This window comes from Polypterus senegalus, chromosome 1 (genome assembly GCF_016835505.1).
Source record: "Polypterus senegalus isolate Bchr_013 chromosome 1, ASM1683550v1, whole genome shotgun sequence".
Classification (NCBI taxonomy): domain Eukaryota; kingdom Metazoa; phylum Chordata; class Cladistia; order Polypteriformes; family Polypteridae; genus Polypterus; species Polypterus senegalus.
In genome coordinates this window covers 125941381-125963422 of record NC_053154.1, presented here as the reverse complement: position 1 = coordinate 125963422, position 22042 = coordinate 125941381, and the positions used below count along the sequence as shown (strand labels likewise).

At 40.9% G+C, this 22042-nt stretch overlaps 2 protein-coding genes across 2 annotated transcripts in view; both read right to left on the bottom strand.

The window, feature by feature from the left end:
- Positions 1 to 369: 369 nt before the first annotated feature.
- Positions 370 to 21650, bottom strand: LOC120532564 (extracellular calcium-sensing receptor-like). The gene is made up of 7 exons (XM_039758706.1): positions 21640 to 21650; positions 21133 to 21291; positions 6920 to 7214; positions 4516 to 5325; positions 4217 to 4444; positions 3892 to 4015; positions 370 to 1268 (listed from the first exon to the last, which is right to left on the bottom strand). Exons 1-7 carry the CDS (start codon positions 21648 to 21650, stop codon positions 370 to 372), a joined length of 2526 nt encoding a protein of 841 aa, XP_039614640.1.
- Positions 21651 to 21661: 11 nt separating this feature from the next.
- The window catches only part of LOC120532498 (extracellular calcium-sensing receptor-like), a 39380-nt gene continuing 38999 nt past the window's right edge, over positions 21662 to 22042 (bottom strand). The window contains exon 14 of the mRNA XM_039758574.1: positions 21662 to 21750. Coding sequence (XP_039614508.1) covers positions 21662 to 21750 — 89 coding nt within the window. The remainder of the gene's footprint in view (positions 21751 to 22042) is intronic.

Below are 22042 nucleotides of genomic sequence, written 5' to 3'. Positions count from 1 at the left end.
TCTATTGAAGTGATAAATGCAATGCATTTTGTCACAGATAATGTCTGTGATATGCAACCTTTTGGAATGACAGAGACATAGCAACTGGACACATGGACAGAAACACTGAAACAGATCCTTTTATTAAGGTGAATTTTATGCACAATTAGTATTTACGTCACTTAGATAGAAAGTAAACTGGGCAAAATGAATTGCAGCTTAAAGATAAAATTAACTTTATTTTGCAAATTATTTATTTATTACAGATTTCTCATGTTGTTGTTTGTATTTCTTAGATGCACAGTATGATGCAACAGTAAAGGAAAGTGTATATAAACATATATGTTTATTGGTAAATACTTTTACATTTCATTTGGTGACTGATCTCCATCATTTTTTGCCTATTACAGATTTCTTTGTATTTTGTTCTGGCTTTAATAGTATTATATAACATTTAGGTGAAAAAATGCAGAAAAGCAAGGCAAAACTTGAAGCTAAGATTGCAAATATCTCGACAGCCACAGTGTATTTTCCAGGAGAGCTGATATAAGCTGGTATAAAAGTCAACCAAACTGCGCAGAAAATGATCATGCTGAAGGTGATGAATTTTGCTTCATTAAAATTATCTGGTAATTTTCGGGCTAAAAAGGACAGCACAAAGCACAAAGCAGAGAGGACCCCTATATAACCCAACATTATGTAAAAGGCCACTGTTGAACCGAGATCACACTCAAAAATTATTTTGTGCTTATATGATTTTATGTTTAAGGAAAAAAATGGAGGTGAAATTGTTAACCAGACCATGCAAAGGAAGACCTGAATAAATGTTAAGATAAAAACACTTAACCTCTGTTGAGATGGCCCAAACCATTTCATGACATTAGCCCCAGGCCGTGTGGCATTGAATGCCATTAAAACAACTATAGTTTTTGCTAAGATGCAAGATATGCACATAACAAATGTAATCCCAAAGAATGTATGGCGAAACATGCAAGACCAATCTGAGGGCTGGCCAATGAACGTGAGGGAGCAAAGAAAGCATAATGTTAAAGAAAATAAGAGGAGAAAGCTTAATTCAGAATTATTGGCTCTTACAATAGGAGTATGTCTATGGCAGAAGAAAACGAATGCTACAGACACAGTCAAGCAAGTTCCAAGCAGTGTAAACACTGTCAGTATTACTCCCATGATTTCTCCAAATGTCAGAAATTCCACATCCTTTAAGATGCACTTATCTCTTTCTTCATTGGACCTATATTCCTCAGGACACTTTAAACATTCGATGGAATCTGCAAGATAAATTGAAAAAATGAATGTGTCATGAATCATCAAGCAGAGCCCAGATTATAAGCGTAGTGCATCACAATATTTGGCATTTTGAACAGATTCTTTGCAGGTAAACAATGTAGCAATACAAAAGGCACATTTATCATAGTATCAGCTTTGACCAGAGGTTATTAGGCTACTTTAAATTAGCTGAGTAAAAATGAGTGTGGGTGTTTGAATGAGTTAATTCCACAATGAACTGGTACCCTGTCCAGGGCCGTGCCCTTCTTGTGACTAATGTTTCTGAGACAGCTTCCAGCTCACAAACATTAAACTCAGTAGCTAAATTTCCCCTTGGGGACAAATAAAGCTCTATCTATCTATCTATCTATCTATCTATCTATCTATCTATCTATCTATCTATCTATCTATCTATCTATCTATCTATCTATATGTCTATTGTCACAGGTAGAAGGGGGTGGTACCCAGCCGGAACGCCCCGGAGGGCTTACACCTCCCCCAGACCATGTGGGGGCTACTGCCCTGGTGGCTTCGGGGACGATGGGAACTGAACTATGAAGCTCAACCCTTTAGGTGCCCATGATCACCGCCAGGTACTGGAAATAAACGTGTGGTGGTGCTTAAAGATTATGTCTACCTGTCTGTGTCCGGGCTGCATACAACCCTATCTATCTATCTATCTATCTATCTATCTATCTATCTATCTATCTATCTATCTATCTATCTATCTATCTGTATTAATTTACTCTGCAATATCGTCTTGCTCTTTATTGTTCCATATAGTATTTTTTGTCCTCTAATTTTTATTGAAATACAAATCAAAATATAGTAAGCTTAATCTGAACACTCCAATATCTAGAATGCTACACCGTTTTATGGCATTTTCAATATGATAGCGTGTGTTTTCTGTTTCACATAATAATTCACATTCTGTACTGTTGGTGTTTTAGAGAACACGTGGGATCAAGCTGCAACAACACCAACAACAGTTTATAAAAGATCCTAAAGAATTTTTATGAACTTCATGTCCAACCAAGGTACATTAATGCCTTAGCACTTGTCTCTTTCAAGTGGACTCTGCCCAAGGGAATTGAAAAGCTTTTTTTTAGTGTGCTGCATTTGAATGGATTCAAAAATACACATTTATGAAGTGTCATTTTGTTCTGTAAGTGTTTACCCTTATTGATAAATACACTACACTGAATCTTCTTATTAAAATACTCTAAATTTTAGTGAAAACAACATATAGTAGATTTCTGAATTTTGTTTACTTGGGGTTTTGGGCAAACCTATTCAACATATTCAAACACTACTACAGCATTTTTCAACCTTTAAATATTTTCGACCCGAGTTTTCATAACAGTTTTAATCGAAGCACCCCTAACGTTTTTTTGAAAGGAGCCCACTAATACCAATTTGTTCCTTTTTAATTAATGATATATCATAGATGTATATTTTATTATACCTACTTAACTTTTATCAACAATTATCTAACTCTATACTTATTTTGTCTTGTATCAGAATGTAATTTAAGTTAATTTGTTTTGCTTTCAATAGATAGATAGATAGATACTTTATTAGATGTATTTTTCATGTTTTCAATTCTTGCTTTCTTTTTTTCATATCTTCGCACCCCCCCTTTTTGTTACTTCGTGCTCCCCTAAGGGGTTATGCCCCACATATTGAGAACCACTGCACTACTAAATGAATTATAGCTGCTGAAATTTCACAATTCTTGCCCAATTGTGTTCATAAGAATTACTTGCTTTAACCTCTGTTTTTTTGTCTAGCGCCTCCTGACTCACCGGTCTGAGAAAACCCCTACATATGATATACTGTTCGATGTGTCTTGATGTCTAGTTATGCAAGACATTCAGCTTTTTGGGTTATCTCTAGTTTTGGCCCTCTATACTCCCGAAAAATAACATTTTAGGCCATTTTTGAACAATATGAAGGAAATTAGATCCTTATGATAAAGAGTAAACCAATAGGTCTTCAGCAAAAATTATCAGAAGGTCTTGAAGTTGTGCATGCCACATAAAATGACCTTAGGGGTTCACCCCTAAATAATATTTCTGGAGACAAAGTTAGTCCTTTTCATTAAACCTCTAACAAATGGGTAATATAGGCATATGGAGCGTCATTTGCCATTGCAGATCATGAATATGACAATATTTTTGGATATTTAATTCTTTACCAGTAGTCTTAGCTTCTAATAGCCACTCCCAGAATATTAAAAATTACAAATGTATGTCAACAAATGCATAAGTATCTGGGGCATCATTTTAGACCATTTTAAGTACAGTGATTATGGATATAATATTATTTGTCATTCTCTTCTATTATAATTCAGGATATTTAGAGTTTAAACATTTAAATTGAAGTGCACATTTTCATATTTCAAATATTGCATGCAGTTATTCCTGTTTATTATGTACTTGTCACTCATGAAGTAAATCATTATATTTCCTATGTAAAACCCAAATTAGGGTGGCTTATGCTAAATCAGACTTTTTCTATTTTTTTAACACAAATATGAACATTTGATAACATTTATTTTCAAATATAGCCGTCTCACATGTTGACTAGCAAAGCTGTTTTTAATATTCTTTATTAATAGCCAACCTGTTGTATTACTGATTTCTCCATCTGCACAGAGGATGCAGTCATAGCAGCAAGAAGGCCTTCCTTTTTGAACTGCCTTAAAAGTTCCTGGTGTGCAGCTCTTGCTACAGACTGATCTAGGCACCTTGAAGGAAATGGGAAAAAATAGTGCTAGGTACTCACTTTATGATAGTTTTTCTAAAAAAAGAGAGCAGATCATTGTCTCTGGTGCATGATCATGGCTTTGTCCAGTTATTATAACATTAAACAATGTTTTTTAGAGTGTAAATTAGATACAATTTCCTTTATAATGTATGAATTTTAAACAACATGTCTAAAAAATTACCTTTTTTTGAGTTCCTCCCCAGATAATACTGTTATTATGTATTTTCAATTGTTGTCCTTCTGGTAGTGATGCATCATAGATACCCACTGGTACCAACTGGACTACTCCTTCTTTGTTGATTTGCCAGTTTAACAACTCATAGTGGGCCACTGTATCACCATTCCCATCAAAAAATATACTTTCACCTTGCATCATTGTAAAGTTGACTTTTTTTAGGGACTCAAGTACCTGTCCAAGCAGATTAAATTACTATCAAGTAATACAAGCAGTTTAATTTTATGTAGACTACATCTTCCTACCTGCCATGGTCTTGTTTTCCAAATATCTGTACACTCATTTTGTGTCCGTTCAGCAGTAGGACATATTGACATATCATGTAGTGCATGAGCTATTGCATACATTCCTTTATAAATATTTTTAGCAATTCGCAGGTCTGACACATCTGTGTATTGGTTATTTATATCACTCAATTGCTTTGCTGCTTCATATAGTTTGTTTGTGTCATTGGCATTTTGGGAAGTGAAGGTGTAGTTAAAAATATTCTCCCAAAACTCATCCATGACAGAATTAGCAGGTGTGTCAGATGGATGAATATTACTCAAAAATTCTTTCAGACCAGGTATGACTGCATTAGTTATTGCAAATCCAAGGGCTCCACCAAGAATTCTATACATTTCATTAGCTGTGAGCTTAGCATTCGAAATCCAGGCTTCACTGCCTATCCATTGTAAACCGGTAATATTCTGAAGTGCAATTTCCTGAATTAAAATCTCCAAGTCTATAAAAGATGTGAAAGCAACAATAACCTTAGAAGTTGACTGTTTGATAATATTTACAGTTTCATGGTATTGTTCAAGTGGATTGTATCTTGAGATGGCAGCAGTATATTCAATGCAAACTCCTTCCATCTGAACAGCTTCAATGAATGTAGCCGTTCCATATATTCCATAATCATTGTCACTTCGTATAACACCAATCCAAGTCCACCCAAATTGTTTCACAAGTTTTGCTAAGGCTTTACTTTGATGGTAATCACTGGGTATTGTTCGGAAAAATGTTGGATATTCATTTCTATTGCTAAGACAAGCGCATGTAGCAAAATAGCTCACCTGTGAAAGTAAGAAATGGTACATTACTTTTAACATAATTTATATTAGACACAGAAACCAACAAGGTGGTCCAGATCTAATTATGCAGATCCAGATCGTCTGGATGACTTTGATTTATGCAGGGACAATTCCAGTTCGGCGTGAAGACGATTCTTCATGTCGTCAGTTTGCACACTCTCGATGCTCCGGGATTTTTCGGGGGATGTTCTATGTAATAAACTTAATAAGTTATTGCGTAATGAAAATTGCATAATTAGATCTGGACCACCCTATAGTATGAACTGCAAATCTGTCTTTGCAAAACCATGTCTGGTAGGGTATTTTTATTTTAATGTTGAATATGTAAAGTGAGGATAGCAGTGCAGTCAATGCTACTGCCAAAAGGCACCAATGGCTTGAATTCAGTCTCTGGTCAAGTCATTGTTTGGTGGAGATTACACATTCACCAGAGGTCCAAATGGGATTTTGCTGGATACTACAGTTTCCTCCAGAAGGTGTTCATGTTAATTAAGAGACCAAATATTAATGTAAATAAATAGGTATATGTGTGTAAGTGTACCCTGTGATGGAGCAGCGCTGATGGGATCAGCACTGTTTTCCTTATCATCCTGTAAAACACTATAACTACATACTTTACAAAGATTGGGATATTAAGGCTGTTCTTTAGTCAAGGCTTTCTCAAATAAAAAACATAAATTTGTTGCATCCCTCCTCAAAAAACAAATAATGGAGCACCAGGTTAAAATGAATGTTTCCAAAGAAAACAATTTTAAAATCTTATACTTCTTGGCATCCTCTAGGAATGGGTCTCCAAGACAACTAACCTTCCCAGTTTGCTAAATGTATGTGCCATATGTAATGGGTGACTATCATTATCTGATAGACAGAATGACACACCATAAATATAGTACATAGTATTTGAAGAGGTACAGTTGATTTTACAGCTCAGAAATTGAAGACATTTAATTTACTGTGCAGCGGTGTTATCTGTATATAAATGCAGTAGGAAAGGATACAGCCTGGAAGTTTTGAACGCAAAGGGGGAGATTAGAATTTAAATATACATTAAACATTGATAAGCAGTAAAAATCTCTAATGCTGTGGGAAAAAAATTGCCATTCTGCTTATAGCAAGATTTTTTGAGTAGATCACACCTTCATTCTTTGAAAGAAATGAAGGAAATTGTTCATTCAAAGCTTTCACTAAAATGCTGTATTGTAAACATCTGTTGGATTAAATATCACAATATTATATAACATTCTCAAACCTGCTTAATTTTATTTCAAAGTTATAGATTTGCCAGACACTATTCTGCCAGCACAGGGTGCAAGATAAGAAACTGACCTGGACAGGAGTTGACCTCAGCATCCATTTATGCACACACCACAGTAGCTAAAATGTAATTGTTAGTTAACCTAATGTGCATGTATCTGGGGACAGAAGAGGAAATCCATGCAGAAATAAGAAGATCATGCACTCCACATGGTCAACATATAGGAGAAGATTCAAGCGAAGGACAATGAATCCATGAGGCAGCAGTGCAGTCCACTGTGTCAGCATACTGCAGATTAAACAATAAGACATAATTACTTACCATTGGTATACGAAATGGAGAAAGAAATGTTGCTACAGAAATGCTCAGTGGTGATTCAGAAAGTCCTATTAAAGCGTAGATGGTAGATGATTTTTTACAATTACTACCTGACACTATTTCTTCATTCTCATCATTTACCAATGCCATTACTGCTGCCATAGCCAGGTTTACAGAACTGCAGTCACCATAAATCTTATAACCGAGAGAAAGGTCTGGTAGTAGTGCTGTGTTATTGTTTATTTCCTCAATAGCAAAAACCATAGTCTGAGCAAACTGGAATTCCATCAAGTTTAAGCTGTAAAAAGAATATGTTAACAAAATATTTTAATTATGAATAAATATCATTTTTTGTAAAGTCACCACCAACACAAGAATAATAGCTTTACCTTGAGCAAATTTTAAATAATTCCGAAGTAAAAAATCAGATCCTTTCATCTATTAATTTTCAAACTGTCTTATCCTTTTGTAGTCATTAATTACCAGCAGTTACAAAAATACAAATCTGACAAATTGCTTTGTTAAATTATTACTTACTTTAACATTTAGAGTCTGTTATTTTCTAAAATTCTTGTAGCAATGCCCCTTGATATATTTCATTTTATTTAAAAAAAAAATATATTAAAATATACTGTATACAGTAGACTGGAGTAGGAAGGTTAATAATAAGCTCTGAAACCATAAAGCTTACTTCATTTCACAGTTACAAAACAATACACTGTTATAAAACAAATCAATAATTTCTCTTTAAATTTTCTAAATATTTAAAAATGGTTATGTAAACAGACCAGATGTTAACAGATACTACAATCATTTGTAAAGCTTTTAACCTATTCTGGTTAGATGTACAGTACATTAAGCTTAATGAATTCAATAAACAGGAATATCTCTCTCTTTCTTTTTTATTCATGCATTTACTTACTCCTTGCATTTCAGAGGTTCTGGTTTTGATGTGAAAGCAGGTTTTAAGCCTATAACATTATTGTGAAATGAGAAGATACCTCCAATTATAATATCCCCATCCTTTGAAAAAACTGGCAAAACTGATTTACTTAGAGATCTGCAAGACGGCTCTTGTGCCCTTGTTAAAAGAGCCATAAATAATATGGATATCTGCATCATTTTAAAACAGTTTTCCTTTTGTGACCTTGTTTATTTAAGTGTGGGCTTTTATATAGTATTTCATCAGCCACTTTTTCATGCACCACCAAACCAAAATTGCTCCTCCTACATGACTACTTAGGTGCATTAAACGCTTGAATTTGTACAGCCAAACAAACTGTGTAATCTGTATCATCAAATCTGCTTTAACATAGTTCAATGCTTCCTCCCCACCTACTCTTTAAGTTCATTTTGAAATTTATGCATACTGTAATATACATTTATTTATGTATGTATTTATTTATTTACTTATTGAATGTTTGATGGATTGATTGGCTGTATAATCTATCCTGTGAGTCTTTATGATTATTGTTTATGTTTCTGTTGCTGTATGCATCTGAATTTCCACTTAGAATCATCCATCCATCCATCCATCCATCCATCCTCTTCCGCTTATCCGAGGTTGGGTCGCGGGGGCAGCAGCTTAAGCAGAGAGGCCCAGACTTCCCTCTCCCCGACCACTTCTTCCAGCTCTTCCAGGACAATCCCAAGGCGTTCCCAGGCCAGCCGGCCGGGAGACATAGTCCCTCCAGCGTGTCCTGGGTCTTCCCCGGGGCCTCCTCCCGGTTGGATGTGCCCGGAACACCTCACCAGGGAGGCGTCCAGGAGGCATCCTGATCAGATGCCGAGCCACCTCATCTGACTCCTCTCGATGTGGAGGAGCAGCGGCTCTACTCTGAGCCCCTCCCGGATGACTGAGCTTCTCACCCTATCTTTAAGGGAAAGCCCAGACACCCGGCGGAGGAAACTCATTTCAGCCGCTTGTATTCGCGATCTCGTTCTTTCGGTCACTACCCATAGCTCATGACCATAGGTGAGGGTAGGGCGTAGATCGACTGGTAAATTGAGAGCTTTGCCTTACGGCTCAGCTCCTTTTCACCACGACAGACCATGCAGAGCCGCATCACTGCGGATGCCGCACCGATCCGCCTGTTGATCTCACGCTCCATTCTTCCCTCACTCGTGAACAAGACCCTGAGATACTTGAACTCCTCCACTTGGGGCAGGATCTCTCCCCCAACCCTGAAAGGGCACTCCACCCTTTTCCGGCTGAGGACCATGCTCTCGGATTTGGAGGTGCTGATTCTCATCCCAGCTGCTTCACACTCAGCTGCGAACCGATCCAGAGAGCTGAAGATCACGGCCTGATGAAGCAAACAGGACAACATCATCTGCAAAAAGCAGTGACCCAATCCTGAGTCCACCAAACCGGACCCCTTCAACACCCTGGCTGTGCCTAGAAATTCTGTCCATAAAAGTTATGAACAGAATGGTGACAAAGGGCAGCCCTGGAGGAGTCCAACTCTCACTGGAAGCGGGCTCGACTTACTGCGGTAATGCGGACCAGGCTCTAAAACTGGTTGTACAGAGACCGAACAGCTCTTATCAGGGGGTCCGGTACCCCATATTCCCGGAGCACCCCCCACAGGATTCCCTGAGGGACACGGTCGAACGCCTTTTGCAAGTCCACAAAACACATGTAGACCGGTCGGGCAAACTCCCATGCACCCTCCAGGACTCTGCTAAGGGTGAAGAGCTGGTCCACTGTTCGCGACCAGGGCCGAAAACCACACTGTTCCTCCTGAATCCGAGGTTCGACTATTTGATGGACCCTCCTCTCCAGAACCCCCGAATAGACTTTTCCAGGGAGGCTGAGGAGTGTGATCCCTCTATAGTTGGAACACACCCTCCGGTCCCCCTTTTTAAAGAGGGGACCACCACCCCGGTCTGCCAATCCAGAGGCACTGTTCCCGATGTCCATGCGATGTTGCAGAGACGTGTCAACCAAGACAGTCCTACAACATCTAGAGCCTTAAGGAACTCCGGGCGCATCTCATCCACCCCCGGGGCCCTGCCACCAAGGAGTTTTTTGGCCACCTCGGTGACTTCAGTCCCAAAGATGGGAGAACCCACCTCAGAGTCCCCAGTCTCTGCTTCCTCATTGGAAGGCATGTTAGTGGGATTGAGGAGGTCTTGAAGTACTCCTCCCACCGACCCTAGCGTCAGTGAGGTCAGCAGCGCACCATCCCACCATATACGGTGTTGACACTGCACTGCTTCCCCCTCCTGAGACGCCAGACGGTGGACCAGAATCTCCTCGAAGCCGTCCGAAAGTCGTTCTCCATGGCCTCTCCAAACTCCTCCCATGCCTGAGTTTTTGCCTCAGCAACAACCGAAGCCGCGTTCCGCTTAGCCTGCCGGTACCTATCAGCTGCCTCCAGAGACCCACAGGACAAAAAAGTCCTATAGGACTCCTTCTTCAGCTTGACGGCATCCCGCCCCTCTCTTCACCCGAGTGTCCAAGACATATGGCCGCAAGCCCGACGACACGACCACAAAGTCGATCATCGACCTGAGGCCTAGGGTGTCCTGGTGCCAAGTGCACATATGAACACCCTTATGCTTGAGCATGGTGTTCGTTATGGACAATCCATGACGAGCACAGAAGTCCAATAACAAAACACCGCTCGGGTTCAGATCGGGGGGGCCATTCCTCCCAATCACGCCCTTCCAGGTCTCACTGTCATTGCCCACGTGAGCATTGAAGTCTCCCAGCAAAACGAGGGAATTCCCAGAAGGTATGCTCTCTAGCACCCCCTCCAGAGACTCCAAAAAGGATGGATACTCCAAACTGCTGGTCGGTGCATACGCACAAACAACAGTCAGGACCCTTCCTCCCACCTGAAGGCGGAGGGAGGCCACCCTCTCGTCCACCGGGGTAAACCATAATGCACAGGCTTCGAGTCGGGGGGCAATAAGTATGCCCACACCTACCCGGCGCCTCTCACCGGGGACAACTCCAGAGTGGTAGAGAGTCCAGCCCCTCTCAAGGAGATTAGTTCCAGAGTCCAAGCTGTGCGTCAAGGTGAGTCCGACTATATCTAGCCGGAACCTCTCAACCTCGCGCACTAGTTCAGGCTCCTTCCCCTTCAGAGAGGTGACATTCCACGTCCCAAGAGCCAGTTTCTGTAGCCGAGGATCAGACTGCCAAGGTCCCCGCCTTCGGCCACCACCCAACTCACACTGCACCCAACCTCCTTGGCCCCTCCCATAGGTGGTGAGCCCATGGGGAGGAGGACCAATGTTACCTCTTCGGGCTGTGCCCGGCCGAACCCCATGGGTGCAGGCCCGGCCACCAGGCGCTCGCCATCGAGCCCCACCTCCAGGCCTGGCTCCAGAGGGGGGGCCCGGTGACCCGCGTCCGGGCCAGGGAAAACGTCGTCCAAGGTTTTTATTCTTCATCAGAGGTTTATTGAACCGCTCTTTGTCTCATCCCTCACCTAGGACCAGTTTGCCTTGGGTGGCCCTACCAGGGACATAAAGCCCCGGACAACATAGCTCCTAGGATCATTGGGACACGCAAACCCCTCCACCACGATAAGGTGATAGATAGATAGATAGATAGATAGATAGATAGATAGATAGATAGATAGATAGATAGATAGATAGATAGATACTTTAATTAGTTCCAAGGGGAAATTCACATACTCCTGCAGCAGCATACTGATAAAAAACAATATTAAATTAAAGAGTGATAAAAATGCAGGTAAAACAGACAATACCTTTGTATAATGTTAACGTTTACCCCCCCGGGTGGAACTGAAGAGTCGCATAGTGAGGGGGAGGAACGATCTCCTCAGTCTGTCAGTGGAGCAGGACAGTGACAGCAGTCTGTCGCTGAAGCTACTCCTCTGTCTGGAGATGATACTGTTCAGAGGATGCAGTGGATTCTCCATGTTTGACAGGAGCCTGCTCAGTATTGCTTATAGAACAAAATTACCAAGCCCATTAAATTACAAGTAACGAGACAGTTTCCACTAAATCCGCAGGTGTTTCTCTAGTCATATAAGTGTGGTATGATCTTTTTTTTTACAACATGATTGACAAAACCTCATTATCCTTCACCAGCAAATTGGTTGCAGAGAAACTGGAAGTGGTACAGAGAAGAATTAGGCCTGGTGCTTTTTACCCTTCTCACAGTTTTATCAACAAATCACTAGCAACTGTAAATAAGATAGATGATGGGTGTTGGTGTTGAGCCATGGTTATGAGATTGTGGAAGGAGGGGCCATCATTTTTCTTTACAACTGGGTCTGTGAGAATGTAGCTTTGCCTATGAATACCAGAAGAATTACTGTTCCTTGTGATGCACACTTTGATACCCACTTACTCCAACAGGCAACACTGCTGAACAAGTTGCTAATAGGAGACCTCCTAAAGGGAATGTAGGGAGTCACTTGCTCCATGCACGATGACACTCTGTGGAGAACATGGCAGCAATAGGCCTTCGGGTTTATGTACACCAGTGCCACATATGTCTATAGTCATGCTCTTAAAGCCTCCTGCTCCAAAGCACTTCAACAAACCTACCATCTCAAATAATTTGTATATGTTATTATGTATTTCAATGAGTACATTATAACTTGGCTACTGACCTGGCCCCGACCTTGCCCGTTTGCTGTCTCTGTGTGTAAGTACAGTAGAGTGGTAGATCCAGCTGCAATAACTAACTGTGCTTTTCCTCTTTCAAGTTGAATAAAGCTAGTTTTCCTGAAGTCCTTTGTCTCAGCCTTGTCTTTTGGGTGCAAGGCAGTGACTCACACATCATATGGTACTAGGAGTGAGGTCTTGCACCAATGAAAGCCCAAGAGGCATATAACATACTGATACCAGCGGAGCAAGATGAGGCTGCTGTGGGTGCTCCTGTTTTAGCACACCCCAGGGACGTGCTGGTGAAGATTGCCCCTTTGGACAACCTGGAGTGTTTCCTATTCTGCTTTGAGCGCACAGCAACACTGATGTGCTGGGACAGAGGATGCTGGGCACCTATTGTGGCCCTGTTTTTAGCCAGAGAGACCCGGCAGGTCATGCAAAACCTCCCTTCCAAAAGACTCAGTGATTATGATCCTCTCTTTGCATGGCCAAGGAGTGCCAGTTTCATCTGTGTCACTTTGAGGACATATCCAGGACTTAGTGGACCTAATTCAAAGTTGGGTGTGCTGGGACACCTTTAAGTGCATTGTGGAGAAGCTTGCTATTAACGCAGTCCTGTCAGGTATAGACGAGAACCTTTGTGATGAGATCCTCTGGGAATGATGTCCAGTCTTTGTTAGACTTGACCGCACACTGGACGGCACCCAATCCACCTGGAAAGAGAGGGGCTACCAGGGCTTGGCCCCAACTTTAATCCAACCAGCACAGGCTCCTATGGTCACTGACACCACGAGTGGAAGATGACATCGTAGGAACTCCATGGGGGGAGTGAGTGCTGGTGATTTCACTGTGATCAACCCGGGACATCTGGCTATGGAATGGCGCCTCTCACCTGCACAAACCATGGACATTGGTCTGGCACAGGAATGTGGCTCGCAAATTTCCCCCAAGATGTTAATCATGGACAATTTTAAGGTCTCTATTAAGCTGGCTGGCAGACCCCTTATAGGACCACAGACCGGGTGAATATTCGCTGCAACTATGGGAATTCGCTGCAACCATGGGAATGTTAAAACATATGATGCTATCTTACTCCCTCTGAAATTTAAAGGGAAGAACTGCCATATCAGACACTTCATTCTGGCCTCTTTTAATAAGGAAGAGGAATGCTCTTTTGCCACGGGTCTTGGCCACCTGCAGAGTGCTTCCCTCTGTAGTACATAGAGAGGGGCTCACTGCAGACAATGCCAATCAAGGAACCAGATTTGAAATTGAACCTGAGTTGTTCGGTGAGGTGGGAGATGAATTCTCAAGTGAGGACCCGGGACAGCTGGCGGACTTTACCTCCTTGTTACTTACGCCTGCAACCTCCCCAGACCAGAAACCTGCTACGGACCACAACGACGTAGCAGCAGGTGGTAAGTATGATGAGCACAGCGCAGAGGAAGCTGCGCCGGGCACAGAGGAAGCAGAGAATGCCATTCAGACAGAGGTAGCTATAGTTAGTTAGTTATTGGTGAGGCTAATCGCAAGGAACTTTAATGTCTTTTCGGCCTTGCCTGGCTGGACAGAAATTGCGGAACACAAAATCATAACTGCACCCAATGTTACTGTGCATGTGCCCCCGTCTCACCTGCTAAATTGGGGATTATCCACAAAAGTAAGTGAGTGGTGAAGCCCAATTGTTCTGGTCTCAAAACCGGATGACTTGGTTCGGTTTTATATAGATTTCCGAGCTTGATGCATACCCAATGCCGCGTATTGGTGACTTGTTGGAAAAACACAGGGAGGCCTCATATATGTCTTGTTGACACAGAACACACATGAAATGCATGTGTTCCAAATAACAATATATTATTTACCCTATACAACACTGGACACCTCACACCAAGATAAACAAGACCTGAGCTGGGAGAACTTTTTGCCCTTTCTGCTGTGGTGGGGGGATGGGACAGCAGGCTGCTTGCTGCTTGTGCTGATCGACACATTTATAAAACAAAAAACACTGATAGAGAGGTGCGAAGGAATTTAAGGTGTGCGGATTACGAGTTTTTTCTTAGACTTCAGGGATTCTAGTATTACATTTTTTGATTGGCTAAATGTGCATTCTAATCATAGCATATAGTGTTTGGATTCAATGTCAACAAGCCAAGATGGCCATGATAGTGTAGGTTATGGGTCTTGCCATAATGAACCACCAAAAGGGGAACAGGCTTTCAGAAAACCACACAAAAAAGCAAGACCTATCCTCTTTTTAGGTCTGGGCCTACTGAATTGGCCTCAACCAAGGACAGTCTAAGCCCAACTCAAAAGTGCAGGCTTCCAACTGCATCAGTTCAGAAATGTGATGGGAATTATTTTGTTACAGGCAATTGCGCATTTCGCCACACTGTAGGGCATCCGTTTTTTAGGATACTTGATGATTGTTATGGGTGTGACCTTAGAGGTTGCAATGTGATCACTGAGACACAATGGATTTAATGTCTTTCAGGGCAATCTTTTTCTATCAATTGCTAAAAATCTTTGTGATTCATTTGTTATCGACCTTTTAATATGTCTTTGAATTTGCTTCTTGCTCTTTATTTTAGCCTTGATGCATGATTTTCTTTTGATATTCTGGTTTGACCAGTATGAGAGGGGTGCAAGGGAAAATAATGGGATTAAAAACAGTTGACAGGGCTTAAGACAACCACTGAGCATTTAGCAGGGGTTATGAACAATCTGACTACCAAATTAAATGTTACTAATGTAGCAGTTATCACTGCAGCAGCAGTGCTAGCAGCAACAACTAACGGTTATAGCAGAAACCTTTTAATCCCTCACCCTGCTAGATATGTGGGGAATCCTAATGAGTGCTGTTTTTTTTTTAATCAGTGTCACATGATTTTTGAAACTCGGCCAACAACCAATCCAGATGACTGGACATAAATAGTTTTTATTAAGAGGTGGGGGCAGAGTGCTCTTGCTAATTCTCCGGCCTTTTCACATACGGGAGCAGCGCTAGTCAATGACCATAAAATAGCTTCTTTATTTGACTCTGGCAGTAACATTTCCATTCTTGCTCACCATTTACTATTGCCACGACAATGGTTAAAAGTAAAGACCCATCTAACCTGTATTCACAGGGACGTCTGATCATACAAGTCCGCCTGCTGTTACATCTGCCAAGAGGAAAATGATGGTGGCGGTACACGACAATCCCCCATTTCTCATGATACTGGGTAGAGATTGGTCAGACAAAAACCGCAGCATAACACTCGCTATCACTAGGTCTTGTTATGGATGCCGATACCACATCCTCAGACTACCTCCATGCCGTGTACACAGCCGGTAGAGGAGCAGAACACGGCCTCAGAGAATGAGTGGAAACAGCCGGGCCGTCACAGTGTGATACGTCATCACCAAGCGCCGCTCCGGCTCGGACTGAAACCACGCCCCTTGAGGTCAAGTCTGATCCCTTCAGTCGTCTGCAATTTCAGTTTAGGCAGACCCCAGCTTTATTTAAAAGGGAGCAATGGAATGATGACTACCTTAAGTATGCAAAAAATGCAGTGGTCTTAGTAGATGGCCAACACACAACACATCCCATGCCACAAGGTCCTCACTATGTATTAAATAATGACCTTTTATATTGGGTGGTAAAACATGAAGGAGGGGTGAGGTCACTGGTCTTAGTCCCATGGAGTTTCCGGCAACAAATCTGTGAACTGGCACATACCCACCTCCTGGGAGCCCATCTGGGACCTGATAAAACTTTAGAGCGAATCAAACTCCGATTTTTTTGGCCTGGGATTAATGAGGAGGTCTGCCGCTTTTGTGTATCCTGTCCGGAATGTCAGTTACGGCAGATTCCTAGGAGGGACCGTGGTCCTCTAATCCCTTTACCCCTGATTGATGTCCCTTTTGAATGTATCGAGGTTGACCTGGTGGGACCCTTAGAGCCTTCAGCCAGGGGTCATAAATATATAATGGTCCTGGTGGATTATGCCACCCAATATCCTGAAGCTGTTCCATTATGCTCAGCCACTTCCAAAGCTATCGCACTGGAGTTGGTAGGGGTCTTTGCGCGAGGCGACATCCCTAAAGAAATCCTGATGGATCAAGGGATGCCATTTACCTCGGAGATGTTCAGGGAGACAGCTAAGTTACTGAAAATAAAGCATTTAAAGACCTCTGTATATCATCCTTAAACAAATGGTCTAGTCGAGAGGTTCAACCAAACTCTCAAACAAATGCTACGCAAGTTAGTCAATAAGGACGGAAAGAACTAGGATCAGCTCCTCCCCCTCATCCTTTTTGTATATCGGGAAGTCCCACAAGCCTCCACAGGGTTCTCACCCTTTAAATTAATGTATGGACGACAACCCCGAGGTATATTGGATGTATTAAAAGAAGGCTGGGAGGAGGAGGCCCTTCCCTCTGTAAATTTACTTGAATATATTGCACAATTACACAATAGATTTGCAAAAATTAGACCAATCCTAAAATCTCACATGGAGAAGGCGCAAGCAGCCCAGGCTCATTGTTATAACCGTGGCACGTCCTTTTAGGAGTTCCGCCCGGGGGTTCGAGTCATGGTATTGGTTCCTACCTCACATTCCAAATTACTAGCCCAATGGCAAGGCCCATATGAAGTTAAGGAGAGGAAGGGTCTGGTCGATTATTTAGTTATCCAACCTAATTGTCAACCTAGCGAGTGGATATATCATGTCAATTTGCTGAAACCTTGGAAGGAAAGGTATTCTGATCCGCCCTGCTCACTCTTCACTCATAAATTGCACTTTAACTTCAGTGATGATTTGACTCACCAACAGCGACAGGAGCTTGAAGCAGTTATCCTGTCTGTCCCAGAGGTAGTCAATGAAAATCCTGGACGAACCTCCCTGGTTGCGCATGACATAGTGACAAAACCAGGGTTCCCGAAGCAAAAAAGGCAGAAGTGGAGTTGGAGAGCAAACGAATGCTGGATCTAGGTGTGGACAGAGGAGAGTTATAGTCCCTGGTCCAGTCCCATCATGTTGGTCAAAAAGCCAGATGGAAATTGGAGGTTTTGCAGTGACTTCCGTTGGCTTAAACAAGTCTCCCAATTCGATGCCTATCCTATGCTGTGAGTGGATGACCTCCTCGAGCGGCAAGAACATGCAAAATTTTTGACTACTCTTGATATGCCGAAGGGGTACTGGCAGGTTCCCTTTACAGACTCCGTAAAGGAAAAGACTGTGTTTATCATCCCTAGCGAACAGTGACAGTATTGTGTCTCCCAATTCAATACCTATCCTATGCTGTGAGTGGATGACCGCCTCGAGCAGCTAGGAAATGCTAAATTTTTGACTACTCTTGATATGACGAAGGGGTACTGGCAGGTTCCCTTTACAGACTCTGCAAAGGAAAAAACTGCGTTTAGCACCCCTAGCGGACATTGGCAGTATCGTGTACTTCCATTTGGATTACATGGGGCTCCTGCTACCTTCCAATATCTGGTGGACAAAGTGCTCCGACCCCATAATTCATTTAGTGCTGCCTACTTGGATGACGTTTTCATCTATTCCAGCACCTGGAAGGAACACCTACAGCAGGTTGAGGCTGTATTATGGACATTTTTGAAGGCCGGTTTTCACGTTAATCCAAAGAAATCCTATTTTGGATTGGTCAAAGTCAAATATTTAGGTTACCTAGTGAGCTGGGGTATGGTCAAACCACAATGCTCCAAAATAGATGCCATAGTGAATTGGCCCCGTCCGATAACCAAGTGGCAGGTATAAGCATTTCTCAGCTTAGCGGGTTATTATCGCCGGTTTGTATCCTGGATTTCTGAGAGAGCAATGCCCTTGACAAACCTGACAAAGAAGGGGAAACCTAACCACGTGGTTTGGGATGATACTACAGACACTGCATTTAGTGACCTTAAGCAGGCCCTAACGTCAGCTCCTATTTTGAAAGCACCTGATTTTTCTTTGTCTTTCATTTTCTACATGGATGCTTCAAACACAGGTCTTGGTGCCATGCTGAGCCAAAGTGTCGATGGAGTGGAACACCCCGTTATGTACCTGAGTCGGAAACTGTTGGACTGAGAGACCAGTTATGTGGCAGTGGAGCGGGAGGCTTTGGCGATTAAATGGGCGATTACTCAGCTGAGGTACTACAACTCGGGACGCGAGTTCACCCTGGTGACTGACCATGCACCTTTACAATGGATGGCATTAGACAGGGATTCGAATCCACGAAACACGAGGTGGTTTTTTAGACCTACAGCCTTTTAAGTTTTCGATCGTTTATCGTCGAGGTCTGCTGCAGGCCAATGCTGATGCCCTTTCCCGGTGCCATGACATCACAGACAGGTATGCCCAAGCCGATGGGTCTGGGCTGAGGGGGGCCGTGTCACACATGTGCGACTAGGAGCGAGCTGAATGGACCAAGTGGAGGTGCTCTAAACCTATTTCTGTTATCTCTGCAGAACATATACGGGAAAACCAGCCTGATTTAACGTCACTTTCTGTTCCGGCACCCAGACTGACATCACTTCTTGTTCCGGCACCCAGACTGACACCACTTCCTGTTTCAGTCAAATGACATCACTTCCTGTTTACTGCCTATAAAATGTCCATCTTGCCAAACTAGTTCAGTTCGATCTGGGAACTCAACCTGAGAACATCCTATTGATGGGTGGCTGCCCCAAACCTTTTTCAGTGTGTTGAGACTCATTCTTTCACAGGGTAATATACAAAATGTATCTATCCAATAACACAGAGTTGACCTCTTTTCCAAATGTATCCGGTGTTAAGAGCCAAAATAGATCCTTTTGCTCTTTAAATAGCACCTTTAGGTGGCTCACTATCATTAAAAGAACTGCTCAGCTTTGCCACATTAAATGGAATTTGGTTTTGGACATTGTAGCCTTGCTATTTTTATTAGCCCCCTTGCTGCTGGAGATGGAATGCCAGCTCATACTATGAGTTATTCATTCATGTCTGATGCAACTTGACTATGTTAAGTTTAGTGTTAAAATAAATTATTTTTTATTTTATACATTTTTTATCATTCTTAGGGTGAGTTTTTGTACACTTAATTTATAAAATGATCATTTATATTGCTAAGATACAAATTACACTGCAAAAAAAACTTAGCCTAGAAATAAGATATAAACACTGAATTTCAGGAGAAAATTACTTAATATTAATTAAATTATCTGTCCATGCAGCAAGATAATTTTACTTGCCAAGAAATCTTAATATAAATTAGTTCCAATCTAGAAATAAGAAAGCTGTGATAGGTGTTCAAAGGTTTGAAATAAGTAGAAAATGCTGTTTTTTAGAACAAATTACTTGAGATGAGACTTTCTACAGTGGAAATACTATGAATATTAGAAAATAATTTTTAATTCAGTAGTTTTGTATTCTTAATTTTAGCACACTGAAAAATGAATTCCAAGGAACAAGAGAATAAATCACTAATATAAGTGGAAAATTCTTAATACCAGTGGAGAAAGAAAGTCTTGTTACTTGAAACAAGTTAGCTCATCTTTAAATAGGTAGTCCAATATTTAATCTCAGAGCATATATCTTAAAATAGGAAAATTATTTTACAAAAATCACAGAATAAGAAAAAAATATACGATTATAAGGAAATAAATGCTTGAAATAAGCAAAATTATATGCCAATGGGGTGACATATATTGACTTGGATTTTTAAAAAATCCTGAAATTAGTTAATTTCAACACATACTAAGCTATATTTGCATGATATATACAACAAATTTCAGTCCACCTAAAAAAGAATAAGGTCAAAGTAGCACAGTGTTCTCATTTTAGGATGGTCTTCATTTCAGATTGAAAACAAATATTCTAGCAGAGGTTTGAATTAGGAATTCATTCCTACATTCAAGACACATAATTCAGATATCATTTCCTGGTATATGTTGGCTTCCTGAATACATAAAATAACTTACAATAAAGACATAATCATTAGCATTGCTCTTTATTCAGGTATTACATCAGTATCCAGCAGCACTACTACAATACAAAACCAGAGAAAAACATAAGCACATGAAAATTAGTTGACACAGGAAGGTTACCTTGTATATAACACAAATGTCATATCCATATCATTATTGTACATTGTAGTTCAGGACTGTTTCATCTTGTCACAGTCAGAAATGCATAACAAACTTAATTACATAAACAAAATTTTAACAGTGGTAACTTTGCCAAAAACAGGACAAAGAAAATACAACCTAACATGTTAAAATACACAAAAAATCGAATTACTTATTTATCTAATTGATTTTCAAATATTATGGTAATTATATCCAGTACACTGCGGTGGGTTGGCACCCTGCCCAGGATTGGATTCCTGCCTTGTGCCCTGTGTTGGCTGGGATTGGCTCCAGCAGACCCCCGTGACCCTGTAGTTAGGATATAGCGGGTTGGATAATGGATGGATGGATGGATATATACAGTACATCATAGACATGCAATTCCTGTTCTACATTTGGCTCACACAATTTTTCTTCTAGCATATTTGTATTTTCCCTTCAAATTGTGCCCAGTAATATTTCAGTTTGAATTGCAGAGAGGACAGCGGCAATGCAGTTAGGACATGTTAGATGTAGTGCATAATAGTACGCCATACGGTATATGATACCTTCCTGCAACATTTCTTGAGGGAAAGTTCTCACAGGCTCACTTCCAATAGCTAGCATACAGTTATCTTGGTCCACAATAATGGCAGGGCTAGTCAGTGGTCGGCCTTTGCTGAAGAAAGGCATCAGGATTCTCAGAGGTCTTCAAGAGAAACAAAAACCAACAAAAAAAATAGGCTGAATTTATTTTATCCTCAGTAGTCCTATAGAGATTTATTATACATTTACTTATTTAAAATACTGAATTAATGTGCTAATTTTAACAGAAGCAGTTATACACAGCTTGTAATTGAAATAGCAAAGAAATCAGTAAAAATTGAAGATTGTTATATTCTGTTGAGCCCTTTTAATCAAACCGTTTAATGTATAATGTCGTTCCTGCAGCTAACATTAAAAACAACCCTGAAAACTGCTGTCAGTCACAGATGGATAGAATTGCAGTAACTGTCTTTATGTTTCCTTTAAACAATGTAAAAATGCAAAGTTTTACCTTAAGGCCATGAACTAATGTCTCATGTTTTGTTTCCCAGCTTTTTTGGGGGTAGAGAAAGTGAAGGTAACATGGACGGCAGAGCTCTAAACATGGCAATGGCATTTTTCACTAATGGGAAAAAAAAAAACAATTCTTTTTAAATATCTTTCGCATTATGTTCTACTATAACTCAAACATTCTTCTTTTAATGAAAACAACAACATACAGCAAGCTTTAAATTAAGAATGATTTATAACAAAAATGATATAATGTCTGGTATTATTTTTTCTTACTAATATGCTAGAGCTATGCTATGCTTACATAGATCATATTTAAAGTTTTAAGTATTCTTTAAAATATTCCTTCATTATTTATACCTAATAAAGGATAGTGTCAGTCAGTTTATTATTCTGTTGTGTCT